Source organism: Salmo salar, chromosome 07 (genome assembly GCF_965601325.2).
Source record: "Salmo salar chromosome 07, fSalSal1, whole genome shotgun sequence".
Taxonomy (NCBI): Eukaryota; Metazoa; Chordata; class Actinopteri; order Salmoniformes; family Salmonidae; genus Salmo; species Salmo salar.
Genome location: NC_138297.1, coordinates 25450131 through 25477668, shown reverse-complemented (window position 1 = coordinate 25477668; position 27538 = coordinate 25450131). Strand labels below are relative to the sequence as shown.

The following is a 27538-nucleotide window of genomic DNA, read 5'->3' as shown; positions in this document are numbered from 1 at the left end:
GTGAGGATGATTAATTCGATTTTTTTTAAAGCAGCACTCTGTCTATATCACTGCTGCCTGCTGTCAACAGTTGTTGTTGTCTCAACTCAATTGGCAACAATTGTCTATGTGCCCTCAATTAACTGCTTTATCAGTGCTAAATGCAGGTGTGGGGATTGAGAAATGCAACGCAAAATTGAAAAATAACTGATTTATTGACATGGAAAATAAGGAGCTGTCTCGCTGAAACGTTGGGGGGAAAAAAGGCTAACAATGTGCAGTGCAGCAATGTTTCATGCTATAAAAAAAATAGAAAAACTGCCCACTCAATCGCATGCAACATAGCCATGTCTTAGCAGTTGATAGTTTTCCTTCACACACACCCTGCACTATTGTGATACATCTAAAAGAAATACGAATTCATATAACACTGACGTTGACATCAATAGCCCATAATAAAATGAGCTACATTAAAGTTAACTGGTTGGTTGCCAGAGATTGGTTACAACTTTTTGACACAATGCTAAATCCCTGGCCTCCATTGGTCCCGATGGAATTAAAAGATTAAAAGGTTCCTGGTCCACTGTGTTGTTGACAGCAGTTCTGGCTCATTAGAGACATTAACATTAAGCCAGGCCCATCAATAACCACTTGGCTGAGTGATCACTCTTCTCAGGACACACAAGCACACACACACACACACACACACCACCAGGAGCACACAATCATATCTATCACACACTGACACAGAACAATCGTTCCTCCAGTAGATGCCCAGGGGACCAGGGGAGGGGGTGCCTCTAGCCAGCTTATCTGGCCCACAGAGAGCACCCTTCATCTGCTCGCCACGCCACCTGGTCTGCCTACACCCGCCTGTCTCCTGGAATGACTCAGGGTGTTTCAGTGTCTCCGTCTGTGATTGTTAGAGTCCTGTTGTTGTTGTTAAAGTCTGTCAACTGGTGCCGGAACGGTTTGTCAGAATGTCAGCTTGTTTGTCAGTTTGTTACTGTGGACTCTCTCGCCAGTGACAAGAGAGGACCAGTGTGTGTGTGTGTGTGTGTGTGTGTGTGTGTGTGTGTGTGTCTGTGTGTGTGTGTGTGTGTATGTCTGTCTGTCTGTCTGTCTGTCTGTCTGCCTGCCTGCCTGCCTGCCTGCCTGTGTGTGTACCAGTCCCTCTAACTTAGTATTTTCAGTATTTCTGTCCATTACTTTCATTCATGTGTGCCGTAAGAGGGGGTGTTATTCGTCAGTGTAAAGACGTGACAGCCAGCTAGTCGCAGCCTGATAATGTGTCACAGTGAGTGGCAGAGCCAGTCTCAATGGGCAAGTCAGTCAGCCTACAAAACACAATGTCGCACTGTCTGATAGTTGGCTGGGTTTTGTGAATGTGTGTCAGTGAGAGAGCCGAGAGGGAGAGACAGAGAGAGAGAGAGAGAGAGAGAGAGAGAGAGAAAAAGAGTGTGAGAGAGAGCGAGAGAGAAAGAGTTAGTCCAGTCCCAATTGTCAGTCCCAATTGCAACAGCATGTGTGTCTGTGAGTGCAGAGAGAGAGAGATTCTGAGTCTGAGGGGCCAATGATTGTCATGTAGTCTCCGGAGGTTCCACTACAGCTCATCATGCAGGGCGGGCCCCCAAGCCTGGTCCAGGGCCCCCATCAGTAGCAGGGCCCCTGTAGTGTTGTCCCTCACCAGGACCATGAAGCAGTGGTAGGCGTAGAACAGCTTGGGCTTCTCCACCTTCTCGTCCCCCAACTCGGTCGCTCCCTCCCCAGCCTCAGAGCCCAGCTCCAGGGAGGCCCAGTGAAGGACAGCCCCTAGATGGAGCCCTTTCCACTTTCTATGGCCCTAGGCCACCGGAGGCCCCAGAGAAATCAGCGGCCTTCTGGTCCCAGGCTTCGGTCAGGCCCAGTGTAGACAGCTGTTTCTGTGTTCAACATAAACCAGAGAGAAAGACAATCAGTACTTTGGACATGGACTGACACAAAACTCAATTAAATTCCCCAACTACAACCTCCTAACTCTCCTCTAGAACATGTCCCGCGTCAGGAGACACCATCTCAGGGCGTCTGCTTCCCTCGCCGCTTAATTATGCAAGCAAAGTCCAAACAATGTCGAGTGGAAGCAGATTTAAAAATGTCATGATGCAATGACATACGGCGAGTGAGGAAAATAAACACTGCCATCTTCCAAACTCGCAAATCGTCAAAACAAATATAAACAAAACAAACAAAATGTACAGTCTATCAAAACCAAAATATTTTTCCCCAAATTCAATCAAACGCTGACAGATGACCTTGTTGCGACGTGCCGGTACAAACGCGATGTCTGGAGCTGCCGTGTGTGTGTGTAACGTAGAGGCGGGCAGCGAAGTGTCCCATGAATAATGTACGAAGGATGGTTCTATGACTCGTGACCTCACCATGCATCCACCTCCTTTGTTGTGCCTTTCATACGAATTCCAACAGGAAGATGCAGCATCGTCACGGTGACAGCTAGTTTTTACTTCCACACGCAGAACAGAGGACCACTCACACGCCATATGACAGGCTACCACAGAGGGTAGCAGGGGGAGGGAGGTAGGTAGAGGGGAGGGGAGGCAGAGGTGCGTAGGGGGGAGGGCGAGAGCGAGGACGGAGAAGTGAGTGAGGATGCTGTTTTCGTGCATTCTGGGTAGCCTGCTGTGTACATGACCACCTTTGTTGAAAATGATTCGCTATCTAATCTTTTCCCATCTGACAGTTCACCATACGAATCACAGACCATTTGATATTATTCACATAAAGCAAAACATTTATACCAGACTTTTAGCAGTTAGGTTTTGAAAGTGATTTTCATGCTTCCGTGTTACAGACCACGAGACTCAATAGAAAGGAGACTGTTCTACAGGAAGTAGACGTAGCAGTAAGAGAGGGCTAGTTAATTAATAGGACAGGGACCATGTCAGTTTGTGTCACCTGCTTTAACGTGGACAACTAGATCCACTGCTTCCATTTAACACGATGCGTGTCCCTGTTCTGTTCCCCCCGTCCTGGGCTCTCACGGCCTGTCCACACGCACACACACACACAGACAGACGCACACACACCTCCCAATCTGTCTGCTTGAGTTCATGGTCAACATGCCCTTGAGACGGACAGTGAGAGAGTCCCTGTTTTTCGTGCACACCACCCCCTGCTCTCTAATGCACTTCTATTGTCCTCATCTATTATTCGTCCCTTCTTCTCCTCTCTTCCGCCCTCCACCACTTCATCACTGTCTCTCGCCACTGCTCTGCCACCTCTGTGGCATCCACATCCCTCATCCGCATCCCTCATCTGCCCCTCCTGCCTCTATTTTGTCCTGCTCTGTCTTGCTCCCTCCGTTTGTCACTCACTCTTTTTCCCTTTCTCAGGTCATCCTTCTCTTTTTGGACGTTCGCTCCCTTGTTTACATCACTCTCTCTCCCTCTCTTTCGCCATCGGCAATCATTCCAAGGTTTTCTGGTGCCTTATCTTCCAGTTAACAGAAATAGACTTAAAACTAGTGAATAACCACACTTCTAGGAAGACAAATGTTCTACACACCACGGCTAACAACCTGAAGAAAGGGAGAATTCTCCTAGCCTTATCCCAGATCTGTCTGTACTGTCTTGCCTACTCCTATGGTTATTGTCACCCATTGGCAATACAGATTTAGGATCAGGTTACCTCTCCTCCTCCTCCTTAACTAACTGCATGTAAAGTTCTCTCTTTTAAGAGGAGGATGTCAGTTAGACCCTGTTGGCCTGACCTTAAGCAGCCTGTTTCCACGGCAGCAGCTAACATGGGCACCGTGTCTCACCACTGTGGTACTGACACCAGAAATTACAGTCACACAGTGACATTAGCAGGCAACATCCATATAAATAGACCACCACTTTCTCTTGTCTTTTGATCTCTCTCTCCCTCCCTCCCTCATCAACTGCTCCCTCCATCCAATGGAGCCAAAGCTCATTCTGGTGGAAGACAAAAGCTCAGAGGGTCTCTGTCTGTTGTAAATGTTTAAAATGTAAGCGTGGCTGTCGCACCGTGGTACGACGGTACGGGTGACACTGGTTCCCTAGGGCCAGGGCAGGGCTCCAGCAGGCATGCTATGGGGAGATGTAGGGCACTACAGCAGAAATGTGGCCTTCTGGGAGCTCTGTTGAACTATATCTATGAGATGTCTCCACAGCCATTGTTTTCTGGTGTGTGCGTGCGCGCACGTGTGTGTGTGTGTGGTGTGTGTGTGTGTGTGTGTGTGTGTGTGTGTGTGTGTGTGTGTGTGTGTGTGTGTGTGCGCATAGCATTGTCCATTGAGATCTGCTTTCGCCAAGCTATTAGAAGACAATTTATGCTAAAGGCATTGTCAGTACCCGTTCACTATGCAGGATGGGCTCCCCCCGACTCCGTTCCCTCCTTATCCCAGAGCTCTAACTTCGCCTTCAGCGCTGTCTGGGTCTTGGAAGCGTGGCAACTCTCTTGTGTGGTGTCCTCGGTATCCAAATGAATTAGTCGGACGATTGAGGAGAGTAAGTGGCTGCTGGATGAGCCTTTGGATGACAGAGTTGAGAGGCGAGGAGTGGGGCGAGTCAGGCCTGGGAGGGCGAGGAAATGAGGGGAGTTGGATGCAGCTGTAAAGGGCCATAGTCTTTTCTCTGCTGGTATTTAAAGAGATGGAGAGGGATAGAGAGGGCTCGATGGGCCCCATGTGATAGAGTGACAGATGAAGAGAGGACGAGGCACGATAGAGAGAGAGATAAGGGGGTTAAGGAGGAGACAGGGAGCGGAGGGATGGTTGTTCTAACAGCCACTCATCTCTTGTCTGACTCTGCTTGCACAGCATCAGTTGCTATGGGACTAACCTGATTTAACAAAGGGTAAATAAATAAACATACACTCAGCTCATGCTTTCATTTCCCCCTTTCTCCCATTTCCCCCTTTCCCCCCCCTCTCTATCCTTCACTCCTCTGGCATATTCTACCTCTCCTTTATGTCTTTCTCCCTCTGTTCGCTTCTCTTTCTTCAGCCAACCTTGCTTTATAATTCATCGGAGGGATGCACAATCTCCCATCATGCTTAACAGCATTAACAACAATCTAATTAAAAATAGAAAACAAAAAGGGTTGCATAATGCATGGACGAGAGCGGTGCAACACACACACACGCGCGTGTCCTGCGTTTTAGACGTCTGTAGTGGAGGAGCACGTGGGAATACAAACATTATAGAACACGTGTGTGTGTGTGTGTGTCATTGTCAGGAGTGGCTCAGCCCACAGAGAAACATGTTTAATTCAACCCTATAAAGAAAGTCAAAGCTCACCTCAGGACACCCTCTTGAGAGTCTCAAAGCTCCTCTCACTCTTAATCAGCAGCCAGCGTCTCCCTCCCTCCCTCCGCCACTGATGTCTTATTTACATGGCCCTCTACCTCTCCTCACTCCTCTCCTCCGCTCTGTCGATACCTTCTCTTATTCATCCGTCCCTCTCATCCCTCCATACCTGGCCTCCATCCCCTCGTTCATTTCCATTGCCCTCTATACCTCTCCACTACCTCCCCTCTCCTACACTCCTCTGTCGATACCTTCTTTAATTCATCAGGAGAGGGGTGGTAGCGTTGGGGGGAAATATATGATAAAAAATAAGGGATTTTAGAAATTATGCTAACAATTATTTTGATAGAAACCCCAATCTATCTGCAGTATTAAAGCTGATATACACCTTCAAATAAAAATAAAACGATTTAAAACTAAATTCATCCCTCTCTCTCATCCCTCCACCACCTTGTTCGTTTACATGGCCCTCTACGTCTCCTCTACCTCTCCTCCGCTCTCTCAATACCTTCTGGGTAAATCCATTTCAATCACTTTTGAATTTAACAAAACTTTCCATACATGTTTTCATCACTGGACATATAAATGGTTGCGTTTTGAAAGCTTACAGTGTGGTCAAACAATTTTCTTATTTCTTGAGAAAAAGTTTTAAAATATATATTTGTTTAAACTTTAACGTCAATTATCGCAAAACGAGTAAACTCAGATTTATTTATATAGTCACATATGTTGTAGATTAGGCCCTATTTGACATCCTGTGAGGTTTTAGTGTGGCGCAGCCATCAGCTGAGACACAACATGCTCTTGAATACACTGTCGGTGTCATTAAATTCATAGGAAAAAAAACACAATTTAGCTGGTATACCAGTGACATTTCAATTGAATTCAAATTATAACTTCAAATTACTTCCACAAAGATGACTGCCTGTCCACCCACCTTCGAATATCAGCTGCAATGGTCATGTCTATTCTATTATCTATATTTCTATGATTTCAACAGGTTTCCTATGGAGGATTGACAGTAATAATTTAAAACAACAGATATTCCCATTCAAGTCAACATTCTCTGATGTGTAGACCTCCAACCATCTTTGTAGTACCATTTGAAAGTTGAAAATGACATTTTATTTAAATGTTAGTACACGTATCAGCCTAAACATGACACCCACCCTGTATTTACGACCATGTTGTGTCTCAAACCGATGGCGGGCACAACACAAAAACGTTTGATGATGTAAAATAGGGTGTAAGCTACAACATACAGTACCAGTCAAAAGTGTGGACAAATCTACTCATTCAAGGGTTTTACTTTTTCTAAATTGCACACTCTTGGCATTCTCTCAACTAGCTTCACCTGGAATGCTTTTCCAATAGTCTTGTAGGAGTTTCCACATATGCTGAGCACTTGTTGGATAGTTTTCCTTCACTCTGCGGTGAATTGGGTTGAGGTTGGGTGATTGTGGATACCAGGTCATCTGATGCAGCACTTCATCACTCTCCTTCTTGGTAAAATAGCCCTTACACAGCCTGGAGGTGTGTTGGGTCATTGTCCTGTTGAAAAACAAATGATAGTCCCACTAAGCACAAACCAGATGGGATGGCGTATCGCTGCAGAATGCTGTGGTAGCCATGCTGGTTAAGTGTGCCTTGATTTCTAAATAAATCACAGACAGTGTCACCAGCAAAGCACTCCCACACCATCACACCTCCTCCTCCATGCTTCACGGTGGGAACCACACACGCAGAGATCATCAGTTCACCTACTCTGCATCTCACAAAGACAAATTTGGACTCATCAGTCCAAAGGACAGATTTCCACCGGTCTAATGTCCATTGCTCGTGTTTCTTGGCCTAAGCAAGTCTCTTCTTCTTATTGGTGTGTCCTTTAGTAGTGGTTTCTTTGCAGCAATTCGACCATGAAGGTCTGATTCATGCAGTCATCTCTGAACAGTTGATGTTGAGATGTGTCTGTTACTTGAACTCTGTGAAGCATTTATTTGGGCTGCAATCTGAGGTGCAGTGAACTCTAATGAAATTGTCCTCTGCAGCAGAGGTAACTCTGGGTCTTCCTTTGCTGTGGCGGTCCTCATGAGAGCCAGTTTCATCATAGCGCTTGATGGTTTTTGAGACATAACTCAAAGAAAGTTTCAAAGTTATTGATATTGTCCGGATTGACTGACCTTCATGTCTTAAAGTAATGATGGACTGTCGTTTCTGTTTGCTTATTTAAGCTGTTCTTGCCATAATATGGACTTTTACCAAATAGGGCTATCTTCTGTATACCACCCTTAACTTGTCACAAAACAACTGATTGGCTCAAACGCATTAAGAAGGGAAGAGATTCCACAATTTAACTTTGAACAAGGCACACCTGTTAACTGAAATACATTCCAGGTGACTACCTCATGAAGCTGGTTGAGAGAATGCCATGAGTGTGCAAAGCTGTCATCAAGGCAAAGGGTGGCTACTGTGAAGAATCTCAAATCAAAAATATATTTAGATTTGTTTAACACTCTTTTGGTTTTCATAGTTTTGATGTCTTCACTATTATTCTACAATGTAGAAAGTCGTAAAAATAAAGAAAAACCCTCGAATGAGTAAGTGTGTCCAAACTTTTGATTGGTAGTTTACGCGTTTTTAGATAATTGGAGTATAAGGTAAAATAATGCATATTCTTTATTACAAAACTTTTTTTTTTCAGAAATTATATAGTTTGACAACCCTGTTTGTAAGTTTTTAAATGATTTAAATCTCAACCTTTTATCTTTTCCAGTGACAAGGATATAGATGTCTCATGGTATGATGGAGTATGCAAAATGGGTCAACTTTAAGCACCTTTATCTCTTGAATGCTTTGGCATTCAGGCCCAAAAATATCACTTTCTGAGCTCTCCTACAAATACGTATGGAAGGCTTCGTTCATATTAAAAGGGGTTCTGTCAAAAAGTGATTGAATTCAAATGAATTTACCCTTCTCTTATTCATCCCTCCATCTCTCAACCCTCAATCCCCTCTGTTCCACCAGGCCAACATTACAGCGTTTAAGCGGCTCATGAAAAACCATGGACTTTTATTGAGGCATTTGAGGTGGTAACAGCAGAAATGAAATCCACCTAATTCATTAATGTGGATTAATGCTTAGCCTATGATAAAAAGGTACAGGGAGCTCTCCTCATGGTCGTGATCCTGTACACAGCGAACTGTGGCTCTGTAAATGGTGACCTCATTAGACATGACTGAGCTCTCCTATGTCTCCTGCTTACTCATACGTCTTCACTGGGGAACTGGAAACCAGACCGGTACTCTGGCGTGTGTGTTTATTTGTGTGCGCACGCCAACGACCTCCAACCTCGTTAATGAGGGCCAGGGTCTCTGTCTCTCTCTCTCCGCCGTGCCATGGCTCCTCCATCCCAGCCTGCCCTTCACCAGAGAAGAGAGCGAACGAGTGAACCGAAGGTTATTTTTAGTAGCTTCTGCGTTCCACCTTGTCCCCCAGCGCTCGACCCAGCGCCCCCTCCCTCCACTCCATCCTTCCCTCCCTCCTCTACCTCCTACACCCTCGCCTGCTGAATGTCACTCCTATTTAGGTCAGCAGGACCACTGAACGATGCCACATTAGTACACATGTAATGTGATGGGAGCCGCGACCGGGACAGAACTAGGAGGACTCAAGAGTCTTAACAGAGATCAAGAGTAAAGGATGACTACACAGGCTGGGGATGGGATGATGGGCCAGAAAGAATCATAAATGAGTCAGGAGAAGAGTTGTGTGTGTGTATTTGTGTATTTGTGTCTCCGTGCGTGTGTAAGGCGCAATAGGGTTGAATGCTCAGTCACTGCCAGAATCCCCTCGCGTGCCAAGCGTCTAGGTTCTCCTCCAATAACGATGTACAGAGAACGCTAGAACATCGGGCTTACGCTACGAGTCTAATGACAGAACGGCAGCGAGTGAATCAGCTCTCGGAGTCTGAGAAGAAAACTTTTGTCGGTTCCAGATGTTCTGCCTCTCCTTTCTCTCCTCTCTCATCCCCCTTTCTGTATTCGGAGCTGTCCTGAGTTCTGACAGGCAGAGAGGTAAACAGTATAAACGTGGTGTAATGAGCAATATTTGCTCAGCCCAATTGAAGGAGTAGTGAGCTTGAGCGAGAAACACAGAGAGAGAGAGAGAGAGAGAGAGAGACAGAGTGATAGAGGGAGAGACTCTTAGAGCGTTCACAGTCAGTCCACTGACACCCCTATCAGATTACAGCAAAATAACACTAGTTGAACAGAGCTATGTTCAGTCATGAGGCATCAAACTCAAAGGAACTGAATAATATTAAGAAATGGTATAGATGGAAGGAAGGTAGTGTGGAAATCTACCAAAAAACTATGAGGCAACAACAAATGCAATCCCTTCTAGACAATTTCCTGGACAAAATATTCCACTGTAATATTGAGGGTGTAAACTTAGCAGTAGAAAACCTAAACAATATATTTGACCCCTCAGCTTCCCTATAAAATCTAAAAATGTCAAGCAGACAACCTAAGAAAATTAACAACAATGACAAATGGTTTGATGAAGAATGCAAAAACCTAAGAAAGAAATTGAGAAACCTATCCAACCAAAAACATAAAGACCCAGAAAACCTGAGCCTACGCCTTCACTATGGTGAATCACTAAAAAATATAGAAATACACTACGGAAAAAGAAGGAACAGCATGTCAGAAATCAGCTCAATGTAATTGAAGAATCCATAGAATCTAACCACTTCTGGGAAAATTGGAAAACATTAAACAAAACAACAACACAAAGAATTATCTATCCAAAATGGAGATGTATGGATAAACCACTTCTCCAATATTTTTGGCTCTATAACAAAGAACAAATAGCAAAAAAATATACATGATTAAATACAAATCTTAGAATCAACTATAAAAGACTACCAGAACTCACTGGATTCTCCAATTAAATTGAATGAACTATAGGACAAAATACAAACCCTCAGTCCAACCCAAAATGGCCTGTGCAGTTGATGGTATTCGAAATGAAATTATAAAATATATAGACCACAAATTCCAAATGGCTATACTTAAACTCTTTAAAATCATCCTCAGCTCTGGTATATTCCCCAATATTTGGAACCAAGGACTGATCGCCCCAATCCACAAATGTGGAGACAAATTTGACCCCAATAACTACCGTGGGATATGTGTCAACAGCAACCTTGGGAAAATTCTCTGCATTGTTATTAACAGCAGACTCGTACATTTCCTCAGTGAAAACAATGTACTGAGCAAATGTCAAATTGGCTTTTTACCAAAATACCATACGACAGACCACGTATTCACCCTGCACACACTAATTGACAAACAAACCGACCAAAACAAAGGCAAAGTCTTCTCATGCTTTGTTGAGGGTCTTCTATACAAATTGATGGAAAGTGGTGTTGTGGGAAAAACATACGACGTTATAAAATCCATGTACACAAACAACAAGTGTGCAGTTAAAATAGGTAAAAAACACACACACATTTCTTCCCGCAGGCCTGTAGGGTGAGACAGGGATGCCGCTTAAGCCCCACCCTCTTCAACATATATATCAACGAACTGGTGAGGGCACTAGAACAGTCTGCAGCACCCGGCCTCACCCTACTAGAATCTGAAGTCAAATGTCTACTGTTCGCTGATGATCTGGTCCTTCTGTCCACAACCAAGGAGGGCCTAAAGCAGAACCTAGATCTTCTGCACAGATTCTGTCAGACCTGGGCCCTGACAGTAAATCTCAGTAAGACAAAAATAATGGTGTACCAAAAAAGGTCCAGTTGCCAGGACCACAAATAAAAATTCCATCTAGAGCACACAAAAAACTATACATACCTTAGCCTAAACATCAGTGCCACAGGTAACTTCCAAAAAGCTGTGAACGAGCTGAGAGACAAGTCAAGAAGGGCCTTCTATGCCATCAAAAGGAACATAAATTTCGACATACCAACTAGGATCTGTCAAAAAATACTTGAATCAGTTATAGAACCCATTGCCCTTTATGGTTGTGAGGTCTGGGGTCCGCTCACCAACCAAGAATTCACAAAATGGGACAAACACCAACTTGAGACTCTGCATGCAGAATTCTGCAAAAACACCAAATAATGCATGCAGAGCAGAATTAGGCAGATACCCACTAATTATCAAAATCCAGAAAAGAGCCGTTAAATTCTATAACCACCTAAAAGGAAACGATTCCCAAACCTTCCATAACAAAGCCATCACCTACAGAGAAATAAACCTGGAGAAGAGTCCGCTAAGCAAGCTGGTCCTGGGGCTCTGTTCACAAACACAAACACACCCCACAGAGCCCCAGGACAGCAACAAATTTAGACCCAACCAAAGCATGAGAAAAACATATATATAATGACTTAACACATTGGAAAGAATTTACAAAAAAAACAGAGCAAAGTAGAATGCTATTTGGCCCTAAACAGAGAGTACACAGTGGCAGAATACCTGACCACTGTGACTGACCCAAAACTAAGGAAATCTTTGACTATGTACAGACTCAGTGAGCATATCCTTGCTATTGAGAAAGGCAGCCAAAGGCAGACCTGGCTCTCAAGAGAAGACAGGCTATGTACACACTGCCCACAAAATGAGGTGGAAACTGAGCTGCACTTCCTAACCTCCTGCCAAATGTATGACCATATTAGAGACACATATTTACCTCAGATTACACAGACCCACAAAGAATTTGAGATAAAAAATCTTATTTTGATAAACTCCCATATCTATGAGGTGAAATACCACAGTGTGCAATCACAGCAGCAATATTTGTGACCTGTTGCCACAAGAAAAGGGCAACCATTGAACAAACCCCATTGTAAATACAAACCATATTTATGTTTATTTATTTAAACTTTTGTACTTTAACTATTTACACATAATATGACAGTTGAAATGTCTTTATTCTTTTGGAACATTTGTGAGTGTAGTGTTTACTGTTAATTTTTATTGTTTATTTCACTTTTGTTTATTATCTACTTCACTTGCTTTGGCAATGCTAACATATGTTCCCCATGCCAATAAAGCCCTTAAATGGAAGTTGAAGAGAGACAGAATGAGAGAGAGAGAGAGAGAGAGAGAGAGAGAGAAAAAAAAGAGTGTGAGAGAGAGCGAGAGAGAGAGAAAGAGAGAGCGAGAGATAGAGAAAGAAAGAGAGTAGAGCGAGAGAGACAGAGTGTGAGAGAGCGAGAGAGAGAGAAAGAAAGAGAGTGAGAGAGAGCGCACTGAGAGTACGAGGGAAAAAAGACAAGGGATCAACTCTAATATCCGCGGGCTAGGCAATATACTGTAGGCAATATGTAGTGTATTTGCTTAGCATGAACTCCTAGCCCCTAAGCAAAAAGTACTTGAGTGTGTAGCCTTCTCTGTTGCTTTCCTATCCAAGTAGCCATGGTCCCAGAGGGCTGTTCTAGTCTTTAGTCTAGGTCAGCCTCCCAAATGGCACCCTACTACCTATATAGAGCACTACTTTTGACAAGAGGGCCCTGGTCAAAAGTAGTGCACTGCCCTATAAAGAGAATAGGGAGTCATTTGGGATGCAGCCTCGGACAGCCTCCTCTCCTGAGCCTGTCTGTCAGAGAGCCTGTCCTCTCCACATTAATGTCAAAAGCTTGTTCCTCCCAGCAGAGCTGAGCAGAGGTACATGGCAGCCCCAGTCTGTGGACATCTGATGCTGGTTAGGGGTGTGTGTGTGTGTGTGTGTGTATGTGTGTAAAGCTCCTCCATCACGTATACTCTACACCTCTACACTGCAGACGACATGATAGGATCCACTTCTCAGTCCACTCCAGGGGAAATGGTTTTCTCTGTATCTGTTATGTCGAACTAACCTCCCTCTCAATTCAATTCAATTCAAAGGGCTTTTTTCGTCATGTAGTGTATGTGGACGCCTGCTCATCGAACATCTCATTCCAAAATCACGGACATTAATATGGAGTTGGTCCACCCTTTGCTGCTATAACAGCCTCCACTCTTCTGGGAAGGCTTTCCACTAGATGTTGGAACATAGCTGAGGGGACTTGCTTCCATTCAGCCACAAGAGCATTAATGAGGTTGGGCACTGATGTTAGGCGATTAGGCCTGGTTCACAGTTGGCGTTCCAATTCATCCCAAAGGTGTTCGATGGGGTTGATGTCAGGTCTCTGTGCAGGCCAGTCAAGTTCTTCCACACCGATCTCAACAAACCATTTCTGTACGGACATGGCTTTGTGCACGCGGGCATTGTCATGCTGAAACAGGAAAGGGCTTTCCCCAAACTGTTCCCACAAAGAAGCAAGCACAGAATCGTCGAGAATGTCATTGTATCCTGTAACTTCCGATCAACATTTATTTTCCTGACGTTGCGTCCAGAGGCAGTTTGGAACTCGGTAGTGAGAGTTGCAACCGAGGACAGACAATTTTTACGGTTACGCGCTTCAGCACTCGTCGGTCCCGTTCTGTGAGCTTGTGTGGCCTACCACTTTCTGGCTAAGCCGTTGTTGCTCCTAGGCGTTTCCACTTCACAATAACAGCACTTACAGGTGACCTGGGTAGCTCAAGCAGGGCAGAAATTTGACGAACTGACTTGTTTTAAAGACGAAGGTGCCACGTTGAAAGTCACTGAGCTATTCAGTAAGGCTATTCTACTGCCAATGTTTGTCTATGGAGATTGCATGGCTGTGTGCTTGATTTTATACACCTGTCAGCAAAGGGTGTGGCTGAAGTAGCCAAATCCACTAATTTGAAGGGGTGTCCACATACTTTTGTATATATACTGTATGTTTACATTGCCAAAGCAAGTGAAATAGATAATAAACAAAAGTGAAATAAACAAAATGAACAGTAAACATTGCACTCACAAAAGGAATAGAGACATTTAAAATGTCATGTTATGGCTATATACAGTGTACTAATGATGGGAAAATAAATAAACATAAATATGGGCTGTATTTACAATGGTTTCCACCTCATTTTGTGGGCAGTGTGCCCATAGCCTGTCTTCTTTGAGAACAGGTCTGCCTACAGCGTCCTCTCTCAATAGCAAGGCTATGCTCACTGAGTCTGTACATACAGTAGTCAAAGTTTTCCTTCATTTTGGGTCAGTCACAGTGGTCAGGTGTACAGTACTCTCCACTGTGTACAGTACTCTCTGTTTAGGGCCAAATAGCGTCTCTCTCTCTCTCGGTCTTAGACCCCCCCACAACATGCTGATTACCCAACTTACAAGACGTCTGTTCACACTTCACACCAACTCTTTTTTTTCTCTCTCTTTTTTTCTCTCTGACCTGTTGAGTTGAAGTTCAATACTTCTAATTTCAAAGTGGAGAACAGTAAACATGCCTGCTAACCTCCGTCCATCTCTCTCTCCCCCTCTCCCTCTTTACAGACCCAGCTTTGACGAAAACACCCAATCAACAGACCCTCTCAAGCTCCCTAAGATCCCTGTTGGCCCGGGAAGCAGCCCTCCCAGGAGGCCCTCCATGTAGAGCCCTGTGTGGCCCTGTTCCAGCGTCTCCGCCCTTGCTACGGGCCTTGGGGCCTGGCCAGGTCCCTTCTCTTTCACTTCCCCCGTGGCTTCCCCAGCTCCCCCATCAGCAGCCCAGACACAGTCTCCGTCCTATCCCACATAGCCCTGGAGGACCCCTCCGCTCTCACCCTGGCCGTGGATTCGAGGCCCTACTGACGGGCGTGGTGGCCCGATGTTGTGTACACAACTGGAGTCCCAGAACCGAGGGAAGGTATGGGAGGGAGTGTCCTTTGACCCCTGCTTTGCCAGAGTGTGTACGGTGCTGGAGAAGGGGTTGTACGAGAATTGGTTGTGAGCAAGTTTTGGAGCTTTTTTTTTATTTAGTCCATTCAGGAAAGGGAATTGACATTCAGTTAATGAGATGAAAATTCGACATGAACTGAATTTCACACCTTGAAAATGTTTAAATGGAATGGAGCCCAACCCTGGTTGTGAGCTTGTATGTATTGATGAGTGGATAATGGTCCCGGAGGGGATGGCTGCCATTTTACGGGCTCCTAACCAATTGTGCTATTTTGTGTTTTTTTTTCGCATTGTTTGTAACTAATATTTATTTTATTGTGTTCTAATGGTTTTTTTGTTGCTTTAGTTTACTTTGTAAATATTTTCTTCACTCTTATTTTCTTAAAACTGCATTGTTAGTTGAGGGCTTGTAATTAAGCATTTCATGGTAAAGTCTACACCTGTTGTATTCGGCGCATGTGACAAATCACATTTGATTTGATTTGAGTAAGTAGTGTGGACGACTCTCCTACGTGGTGCATCATAGATACCTTGGTGTATTTGGTCCCCAGGAGGCTGCGTATGTCTGCCGTCTCGTCATTGAAGTCTTTCTCCCATAGTCCTGCACAGAGACACAGAGAGGAGAATGCTTTCAGTGGAACTGACAACGTTTTAACTACGTTGTAGCTGTGAAACTAACAGACAATCATAATATCAGTCAAAAAGATACAATTCCCAGTTCATGCTATAAAAACCAACTTCATAAGAGGTTTTAAAAATAGGTTCTCAGCATTCAGCATTCCATGACGTACAGTAAGGCATTGCTGGCAGAATAGATGGATGCAGTTCAATGCATGATTAATATAATTCACCAAAACATTTCCTGGTAGTCTAAAAAATATTGCTATCAGGTTGTAAATCACAGCTGGTCTGGTACATTGTTTGCTGCCTCCATTAGGGAAGCACTGTTTCAGTTTCAATGACACAATATCTGGACAAAAACGGACTAATGTAACTAAGGCTGGGAATGTCAATACAATCAAACTAGCAAGGACAATGATCACAAGTCAGTCATAACGTGGCTAATAGGCTAGCATATCTATGTATGTAGCAAGCTAAAAATATTGACTAAATATGATCAGTGTTAGTAAACGTTGGCAAAATAAAGTGATAGTTGGTCACGAACGCTCTAGATAACATGTGAACAGCCTAACAAGCTCTGCTACGGCGAGTAAAATGGTCAGAGTGAGGTTCTCTCTCATTTGTGTCTAGAAGTAGCTAGCTAGCAAGCTAGCCAACTTTAGCCAGTTAGCTTGGGTGCTTGGTTGGGACAAGCATGCATTGGCAGGCAAGCTGCAGGAGGACGAGTAGGCTACTATTTCCCATCGTTCATCAGTGCAGTTTTGACGGCCAACTATCTGAAAAGGTTTGAGAGGGTTTATCTAATGTTCTCTAGTTAGATTTTACTCTGGCTAGAGTTAGTTGTTGATCTTGTTGTTCATGTGCATAACTAAGGGAGAGTGAGTCTACCTTTTCATGATCAACTGTGAAGTTCCCAAATGTAAGAGGACTCCCGTGGTATTGACATATTTGCAAAAATCCATTCAGGTGTATTTTGTGGCTTTTGGCGAATGTGTTCTAATGATCTGAAGTTGCGATGTTGCTACTGCCTGTAAACACAGTCCAGTTCAAAGTGAATGATGGCTGGCCCGTGTGGCAAATGGCTTATTTGAATAAAGTCCTACTGAAGCTACGACTGGCTATGGTGCACTGGTCTGCGTAGTCTCCGGTCCTGGATGAGACAGATGTTTTTATTCGGTTTTATTTACTGCAGTGTCTATTAATTGTCCAAACAGACGGCCGCTTTCCTATAGACCAAACCCTACACACAATGTGCTATAAAGCTTTGACACATACTGTAGTCCATTGAAAACCCCCTATGATCTCCTCAACAGAGCTATTTCATTGGCTCACATCCCAGGGCCAATCAAGGTCCGTTATGAGGTCACTTACAGGTCTCCTCAATTCCCCATTCACTCACTCCATTTAGCTCACCTCGCCTTCTCACACACATACATACGCACACATACGCACACACTTCAGCTTACCTCACCTTCTCACACACTGTCACGCCCTGACCATGGAGAGCCCTTGGTTCTCTATGGTGTAGTAGGTCAGGGTGTGACTAGGGGGTGATCTAGTATGTTTATTTCTATGTTGGTGCTAATATGGTTCCCAATTAGAGGCAGCTGTTTATAGTTGCCTCTGATTGGGCATCATATTTAGGTAGTTATTTCCCCACCTGTGTTTTGTGGGATTTTGATTGATTGTTAGTGTGTTTGGGCACTACGTCCTCACGGTCTTTGTAAGTTTTGTTATTTTGTTTTGTTAGTTTCACTTAAATAAATATGTGGAACTATACTCACGCTGCGCCTTGGTCCGCTCATTTCCAAGAACGTGACACACACACACACACTTCAGCTCACCTCACCTCCTCACTCCTGTCAATTAAGAAGGACTGACCAGAACTAAAACTGCACTACCACAGTAATAAACAATTTTTTCACACTATATATTACATTACAAAACCCTCCGGCTCCGTTCCATAGAGGGAGTTATTTGATACAGGGGAGTTCTGTGGGAGAAACTAAAATAGGTAATGATGAAAGAATCCGGCCAGTCATACAGCAGAACGGCATGCCAATCAAGACTTGCAAATACAAGTTTTGAGTTTCTGTAATTTTGGAGGAGGAAATCTGATCACGGTGGAGTTCCAAAACAAATTGCAGTGTGGATCACCTAGGGTGGCACAAGTCTATGGAATGACAGTTATATGGTATTATGGGTGAATTTCCCAATGAGTGTACTGTGTGTGTTATCTATCAAACCACACATTTGGCTGGCAGTCAAGGGAGGACACAGATTTGGGTGGATCTGTGAGTCTGTGTCTAGACAACTAGTCCTCCTCTGAGCTTAGAGAATGATCCTATAGCAACACACACACAGACGCAGACACACACACACACACACAGAGTCTGCAGAGAAGGGCCTTTATTACCAGCCATTACCAGCCATTCATATCAATGGACATAACAATGAGACAATTGTGCAGCTATGAAAACCAGTCCCCTCTGATTCATACCCAAAACATCCGAGGGAAACTGAGAATCAATGAAATCAATGAAGCCGGCAACTTTCCCCCTCCTCCCTCCCTCCCTCATCAGCTCAGCTCTGTGATTACTAGTCGTTTTGGTATTCTATTCCGGAAGCTATTATTAGAGGTTAAATGTGCATTCTTTTGTTGTTGGCTGTGTGCTTTTTCTCTCTCTTCCTTTTATTGCGTTATATGTGTATGTGTGTATTTTGGCTGCTGTATCGAGATCCTATTTTTTCTTTCTTTTCCTCTCTCTTCAGTTTGTTTTTTTAACGGCAGGAACAAAGGCTGAATTAATTACCAAGTGTGGACTGGAACTCCCAAGGTAGGGCTTTGTACATCCCTCCACCATGTCGGTCAATCTCTTCTCTCTCTTTTCCTCGCAGCAGGCTGTCGCTCTTTCTCTTTCTTTACTTTTCTCACTCCCTCCATTCCTTGTGTTCCCTCTTCTGTTCCTCTTTACTCCCCCTATCCCACCCACCGTCTCTCTTTACAATACTCTTGCTCTTTACTGCTCTCTGTATTCTCTTTGCTTTTCCTCCCATACTAGTTGCCCCACTCCCTCCCACCATCCTTTCCCCATCTCTTTCTCTCCCTCTTTGAGTTTTCTTCTGTACAGAACAGAGATGGAGGGCTGCTGGAGTGCTTTTAATTCTGCCTTTCAATAATTAACGGAAAGGAAACAAATGGAAACAAACAGAAACAAGGGAGATACAAGCAGATGAATGGTGCCACCCCAACATATTACTTCTGTATCAATAACAGAGGAAATGTTTTGGAGGCCATTGCAATACCAGACATTGAGAATAGCCCCGGGCCAGAAAATTACAGACAAATAAATGAATTACAAAAAAACTTAACAACGGCCAGTAGAAGAATATTGACTACTTTTTCAATTATAAATTAAAACTAAGAATCCAATTTGCATAATCTTCATTTGTTGTGCTAATACATTATTTGGATTGTCAATCTGTAGATGCTCTACAGACTATAAGTAAAATTTCAACTATCTACTAACCCTAGCCCTAACCCAAACCTTAACCCTTATCCTAACCCTAAACTTAACCCTTATCCTAACCCTAAACTTAACCCTTACCCTAGCCCTAACCTAACCCTTATTCTAAACCTAACCTTAACCATAACCTTAGGAAGCAGTTGCTTATCAACAGATAGTTTGTTGATAGTGTGACCACACATTACATTTTACAATAGATTACAACAAAGGTCACACTTTGTTTGGATAGTCCGGATTTTCCATCTGTAGACACTCTACTTGTTGTAATCTATTGTAAAATGTAATGTGTGTATTTAATCCCCCAAATTAATGAACTAATCAACACGGGCTAATCAGAAAGAAACTATTTTCGTAATGAAGTCAAAACATCAAACAAAGTAAATTAATTATATTGCGTCAGTCGTGAATGTATTTTCTATCTATAAGGCATTTTTCTCTTAGACAACCCCCCCCCCCCCCCCCCCCCCCAGGGTGGCAAGTAGCCTATCGGTTAAGAGCGTTGGACCAGGAACCGAAATTCGAGTTAACGCCAAACAACAACTCCTACCCGGGAGACAATGACATCGTCGAGGGGTTGGGACAAATGCGGAAGACAAGTTTCCGTTGAATACATTCAGTTGTGCAATTGACTAGATTTCCCCTTTCCTTTCCCTTCCTCACCTGAGAAAGATAATAACTTAAGAGAGAAGGAGGAGGAGGAAGAGATAGGGTGAGTGAAACAGATTGAGGAAGCACATACAAAGATGAAGAGAAAGACAGGGCGATAACGAGGAAGATGGGGAGGAAAGGGAAGTGAGAGGTAGCAGTGCTGAGTGTGAAGCCTAGGCGTTGAGATCTAGCCGGTGCGTCACTGCATAATCTGAGCAAGCTCTGAGCACAGATGTTAGGCCTAACGCTGGGGGACTGACAGAGGGGGAGAGAGAGATCGGGAGAGAGAGAGATATCCACTTTTAGAAAAAAAGGGTTATTCGGCTGTGCCCATTTACATTTTTGTCATTTAGCAGATGCTCTTATTCAGAGCAACTTACAGTAGTGAATGCATACATTTCATACATTTTTTTCTCCGTTCTGGTCCCCCGTGGGAATCGAACCCACAACCCTGGCGTTGCAAACACCATGCTCTACCAACTGAGCCACACGGGACCGCCAGGTCCAGGTAGAACCCTTTAGGCTTCCATATACAATCCTCTGTGGATTGGAACCAGAAAGGGCTCTTCAAATGGTTATCTGACGGGGACAGCCGAAAAAACCTTTTAGGTTCTAAATAGCAGAGAGAGAGAGAGAGAGAGAGAAAAAAAGAGTGAGCGAGAGAGAGAGAGAGAAGAGAAGAGAAGAGAAGAGAAGAGAAGAGAAGAGAAGAGAGAGAAGAGAAGAGAAGAGAAGAGAAGAGAAGAGAAGAGAAGAGAAGAGAAGAGAAGAGAAGAGAGCCTGGACACTTGTTACTCAATTATTTAAGATGACACATCCCCCCCCCCACAGGAAGATAAATAAGCTCTCAGTGACAGACCACAGAATCATCCTTTATGCTGCGTCCACCAGCTGGGCTCTCACACACACACACACACACACACACACACACACACACACACACACACACACACACACACACACACACACACACACACACACACACACACACACACACACACACACACACACACACAAGCATGCATGCTCACACACACAGACACACACTGACAGGTCGGCATGCTGGCAGGCGCACACATACATAACTTATAATCATCAATTATAATCAAAGGTTATCATGGCCCACCAACCACATGGATTAACCAATCTAAGGACCTCCAACCGGTTGGCTAGTGTACCTATATAAATCAGAGTTGGGAAAACACAGTGTGATTCTAAATGGTGATACACGCAAACCTAATTAAATCCCAATTCATCTGCATTTCTTATTAATTAACCACTATCACCATGGTTACTACATTATAATACACGATACCACACTATAATCCATATTATTGTTTCTCCTCACCTTTAAAGTGCTAGAATCAGGCCTCCAGTGTTGGTCTGGATCTCACCCTCCAGCAGTGTCCCCTCCACCCCACCCATGCTCCCATTGGCCCAGGCATGAAGCTGCGTCTGAGGGTCCTTCTGGCCCAGGGCCGGGTGCTTCAGCCTATAGCGGCCCTGGTTCTCCTTCAAGAAGGCCTCACTGACCTGGTCACCTTGTTTGGTCGTGAACACAGCAGATAAGCTCTGCAGAAGGAAACTGGTCCCATTGGCCCCGTAGAGGGACCTTAGATCCCCGGCTAAGGCTAGCAATGTCCCCTGGTCCTTGGATGGTTCTGGGGTCTTGAGCAGGTCCTGAGCTGCTTAGCTGTGGAGCCCCCGGCCCCTCCATCCATAGCCCCCAGCGAGGTGGCCAGGAGCAGGAGGGAGAAGAAAGTGTTCAGGGGGGTGGATTTGGAGCCTGAGGAGTGCAGGGCCTGGTAGAGACGCAGGGCCCAGGTGGAGGTGGGGTCTCCCCCAGGGGGAGGAGGGGGGCTGCTGGGGGAAGTGGGGTTCTCTTCCTGTGGTGGACCAGAGGAAGTGGAGACCCCTAGCACCAGCAGGGCCCAAACAGAGATGAGGAGAGAAAGGGACAGTGTACGCAGCATGGCAGACCTGGGAGGAGAGGGAATACAGAAGTGGATTAGCTGATAGTATTGTAGGCTGTTCATCATTTTATACTGCAACACGCAGGTCACTGAACCTCATTACAACAACATTTAGGCTACAACAATGAAAAAAAGCGAACAACATTGCTTCATATAGTCTAGTTGCTTTTTTAAAAAATCGAAATTCATTGGAATTTCCACTCGAGTTTTAATCAAACCCCTATGAAAATGCAGTCCTGCCGGTAAAAAGACGAGTGGCTCTGAGACGAGAATATGATGTAACATCAAATTGCAACATGCATATTGTTATTATTATCGAAGAAAAATTGCTAACAACATTTAATTTAAACCTGTTAAACAAAAACCTATTAATTTGCCTTCTTCTGAACATCTTGGTGAATAGAAAGCGCTGCTTTCTTTCAACACAAAACCAGTTCATTATCAGCCTACGGAGCGGATAACACAATGACGCCAACTTCTGTTTGTCTATGCTGATGTGAATTGAAGGGCAAAAGTGAAAAGTTCTTTGTTAGATTTTTTTTCTCTCCGTAAATTAATTAAAGTGTCTTTCTTTCTCTCCTCCACCGCTTCCCTCGGGCTTGTTCAACGAGGGAAATGGAGCTTATTTCTGTTGGCTCAGACGTGGCAAAGGAAGTTCTGGAAGTCTGTCTATTCGCCTGTCTATTAAATCGTTTGTTTCGACCCCAGACCACACACTCAAGTCCAGGCGCTTTCTCTCTTTCCAGAAATGTCTAACATTCCACCGTGGCAATGGCACTGAAGTCTGTCGCATGCAAACAATCAACACTTGTTTCAAGGTGTTTGGGGAAGTTATGCCTGCAGCCTAAAATATAGCCTATGTATGAATAGATACTGAGATAGTGTGTTTTATGCATGTTCGACCATCTGAATTATTTTGAATCGTATAGGCTGCCACAGTAAACTATAGCATACTGTAAATACAGTCCATTGACCATCTAGAAATCGCACTGGGACTCCGAACGCAGCTGGGTCTGCAGTACCAGTCCCAGTCGTGCGGGGTCGCTGACAGCCTCTGTGCCATCTAATTTGTTGCCCCACCAGTCCCGGTCCACATCTGCCCGCCCGAGAAGCCTCAAAGCAACGTTTTATTGTGCTGCTCTATCTCGACCTCCCAAACGTAGTCTTACTTCTATCTGTATTTTTTTATCGTTTTTATTCCCACCACTGCCCTCCATTTCCATGCTCTTCCCACTGTGAAACGTCCGACAATAAGGAAACAAGTCGCGTACATAGATTTGTCGCCTTCGACATAGGAAGCAAATTGATAAATGGATGTACAAATAAATGGTGTCAAGTCGATAGATGTAGAGATAGTCTAAGAAGAATAAAACCGTTTGAAGGGGTCTGGAGATGGAGGATGATAGTGATAACAACAGAGCTGCCTGCCTGTCGGCCATCAGTGCAGAGCAATCAGCCTGGCCATGACAGCCTGTAGAACCCAGGCGATTATTTACCTCTGGCTAATCAATACTGCACTCCCCGAGATAGCCATCAGCGGCACAATCTCTGTACCATACTCACAACCTGGAGATCACAAACACACACGTGCATGCTGGGGCAATGCGCATACTGCACTGACATGCGAGCACACACACACACACACACACACAGATCCGACCACAGGCACATTTTGTTACTTGAAGATAAACTGCCGTTGTTATTTATAGATACATCATGTTCTCACTCGACTAGGATGTTTAACTGTCATACTTACATGCAGCCACACATACACACATATCACAACATATCATCCACATGTACTGTGTACAATCCTGCCTCATGACATGTATAAGACACACACACATCCTAATGATGTTGAGTCCACCCTGACAGGTGGGAGATGGTTGGTGTGTGTGTGTGTGTGTGTGTGTGTGGAAGCCTTAGCCATGAGGGTGGGATGAGTGTAACAGGAGAGGCCAGACAAACAGACACACACTCACACACACCCACACAGACACACACACACACACACACACACACACACACACACACACACACACACACACACACACAGCTCTCCGACTGGATTACAGGCAATGATGCTCGTAATGAGGGGCAATGCACATTTAAGCATCATGTGATTCATAAAGGGTCAGGCAGCGCCGCGGTTAAACGAGTCCCCAGGGAAACACAGATGGAAACCTGAGAGTGCTCACTCAGTCAGCGGGAACTAAAGATCAGACAATCAGCCTCCTTCAGGGCCCCGTAGGGGTTTGCACTTTGACCAGCAGTGTACCCTCACCCCCCCCCCCCCCCCCCCCCCCCCCCCATCCACTCCGCCCTATAGAATTCTGTCAATGTGTATGCGACAAGCCCCTTACCCCCTACACCCTAAACCCTCTACCCTAAACCCTCTACCCTTCACCTTATACACTCCTGTCAATGTGTCTGTCTACTGCTCTGCCTCCAGCCCTGTTCTTCCCCTCACCAGATGTCTGGTGAGATACAGAGCTCACTCTTCACATTATCCATTTGGAAGGCTGTTAGGTATACTGTTCTTGGCTGTAACTGGGGGTACATGGAGCTGTAGCTGAGGGCCACAACAGTAGAATGTAAATCTACACTTTAGAACAATGACTATTACTTTCGCTCTCTCCCTCTCTCATTCTACAGAGCATTTGTTCCTTACAACCATTCTCTCCAACCTCACTCTGTGTCATGTTTCTCCAGTGAATATACTGTTTCTCCACTCCTCCCTTCAGTCAAGCCCCATCTCTCCATCTACTCTCCCTCCCTCCCTCCCTCCCTCCCTCCCTCCCTCCCTCCCTCCTCCCTCCCTCCCTCCCTCCCTCCCTCCTCCCTCCCTCCCTCCCTCCCTCCCTCCTCCCTCCCTCCCTCCCTCCATCTCAGTGCACCTGAGGTCTAATTCTCTCTGACCTCCTCCCAAGCTGTAGGGACCTTCCACTTCTCTATCTCTCCCTCCCTCCATCCCTCCATCCATCTTTTTTGTTCCCTCTCTTTCTTGGTGGTGAATCAATCTCATAATCCAGCGTAGCCTCATGCCAACGACACGAGACACAAAGTGGGTAAAAGACCTTCACCATAAAACTTAATTGAGATTCCTTATGAACACATAAAAAAATCCCTACACCACCATCCCTCCCTCCCTCCCTCCCTCTCCTCCCCCTCTCCACTCCTCCATCAATCCCTCACTCAATCAGCTTTTGGAGGGCGTTCATGACTAACAGTGAGTGTGTAACAGTGTGTGTGTAACAGTGTGTGTGTGTGTGTGTGTGTGTGTGTGTGTGTGTGTGTGTGTGTGTGTGTGTGTGTGTGTGTGTGTGTGTGTGTGTCCGTCAGCAGCTCCGGCCCATATAGAACGATCCGCGTCTGGTTTTACACGTCTATCTGGAAAGAGTCACTGGTGATGATTTTTAGTGGGGCCTCTTCCCAGGTTGTCTTCATTCATCTCAATCAGCCACAACTTTAGGCCCCTGAAGACCCAGGAGCTCTGGTGTGCCTGATCAGACCTGCCAAAAAGGGGGAGAGGAGGGGAGCAGGGTTGGGAGAGACGGGAACTGGTGTGTCTGACCTGCCAAATAAGGAGAAGGAGAGGGGGAGAGGTGAGGAGGAGAGGGGGAGAAAGTTGGATAGGGGAGCTTGTTTAGCGCTGCTGAAATCACAGACACATCTGCTGTAAGTCTCAAATGTTTCCAATAAGAGTCTAAATGTTTCCTGCAGGCCTGTGAAGGACTGTGATGTTGGGAGAGGGGAGTGGAGTGCGATGGGCAGTTCTTAAATGGTTTCTATCAGTGTTCATAAGCCTTGTTCCAACAAACACAGGTGTGCACACATCCACACACTCATAGAAACACACACACACACACGCGCACACACACACTTCCCAGAAAGTGGCATTGTGTCCAATGAGTCAGCTGTGATTGCAGCAACCAGAGGTCCCAAAGCTCCCGCAAGCTGTTGACAGCTGTCTTCATAGAAATCAAATATAACTCTCAATCCCACCCCCAAAAAAACATCACTCGGGCGTGACTCAGATCTCTGAAGGGAACAGACGTTACAACATACAATCAGCACGTCCGCCCCCTCTACCTTCTCATCCCCCCTCCACCGCTCCTCTACCCATTCTCTCCCCTCCTGCCTCCCCCTCCTTCACCCTCTCCTGCCAACCAGCCGCCCAGCTGGTACAGTCATGTCAGATAGGCTGGGACAGAGAGAGAGAGAGAGAGAGAGAGAGAGAGAGAGAGAGAAGAGGCTGGGAGTGGAAGGAGGCATGAAGGTGAAATGGCTACAACGGAAGTCATTAGGTTTGGAGGTGTCACCAGGTCAACAGGTAATACATCGTCTCTGTCTGTCTGGCTGGCTGGTTGGTTGGTTTGTTGGTTGGTCGAGCAATGGTATGACAGAGGTCTCTTTTCAAGGTTGTCCTGAAATGACTTTAGAATAAAACACACACACACACACACACACACACACACACACACACACACACACACACACACACACACACACACACACACACACACACACACACACACACACACACACACACACACACACACACACACACACACACACACACACACATACACATAACCGCCAGATATTACATACAGAATACCCCATTCATACAAACACACATGTATTTTTCACTCTCTTTTTCAATGCATGACCATACTATTTAGACACGTACACACTTACACACACACACATTTCAGGTTCCCTGAGGACAGGAGTTGTCATCGCATTGCAGACGGTCCTAAACAGCAAGTTACCGTACAGTACGTCTCCTACACACAGAGATTCATTGTTTGTGTTTCTGGAAAAAGGAGAGATTGATTGATAGATGATGGCTGCGGGGTAGGTGGGCCGGTCATTCCTTGGTGTTTAGAAGAGAGGAGGAGGTAGCATCACTAGGAGATTAAGATGCCAGGGAGGGTAGGTAGAGACAGGCAACTAGTCACCTCCAGAGGAAAATGGAAACGGGCCACTGCAGGCCTGCAGGGCACAAAGACAGACATGAGAGAGAAAGAGACAACTGGAGTGGGAGAACGAGAGAGGGTTGAAGGCAGAGGGAGAGAAGGGGAGAGAGGAAAGGAAAAAGAGAAGGAAAGAGAGACAGAATGAGGGAAAGAGAAAGTTTGAGGGAAATGAGAAAGAGAGAGAGTTAGAAATAGAACAAGAGCAGGTAGAAGTTAAAAGAGAGATTTACCGGTAGATTGAAACAGAGAGAGAGATAATAGAGAGAGAGAGAGAGAGCGTGGGCGAGAGAGAGAGAGAATAGAGAATAGAGAGAGAGAATAGAGGGAGCGAGAGAGCGAGCGAGAGAGCGAGCGTGGGCGAGAGAGAGCGCGAGAGAGAGAGAATAGAGAGAGAGAGAGAGAAATAGAGGGAAGAGAGAGAGAGAGAGAGAGAGAGAGAGAGAGAGAGAGAGAGAGAGAGAGAGAGAATAGAGCGAGCGAGAGAGAGAGAGAGAAAAAGAGAACAAAAAGAGAGAGCGAGAGAGAGAGAGAGAGAGAGAGAGAGAGAGAGAGAGGGATAGATATGAGGATATCTGGACGAGAGTCAACAGGTGATGTCATTTACCCAAATGATGACCTCAGCTACTGTAAAGCGAAGGTCACAAGCCTGTTTTCAGGGCATTAGCTCCCCTCATAAAGGAGAGGAAAAACCAGCTCTCC

The 27538-nt window shown here is 45.1% G+C and overlaps 1 protein-coding gene across 1 annotated transcript; it reads right to left on the bottom strand.

Annotated features, from left to right (window-relative positions):
* Positions 1–207: 207 nt before the first annotated feature.
* Positions 208–22559, bottom strand: LOC106608804 (uncharacterized). Its single transcript, XM_082977282.1, is given in 5 exon segments — positions 208–1810; positions 1812–1901; positions 15619–15689; positions 21255–21569; positions 21572–22559. Coding segments are annotated over 5 exon segments (1056 nt in total). The 5' UTR covers positions 21924–22559; the 3' UTR covers positions 208–1582.
* Positions 22560–27538: the final 4979 nt, after the last annotated feature.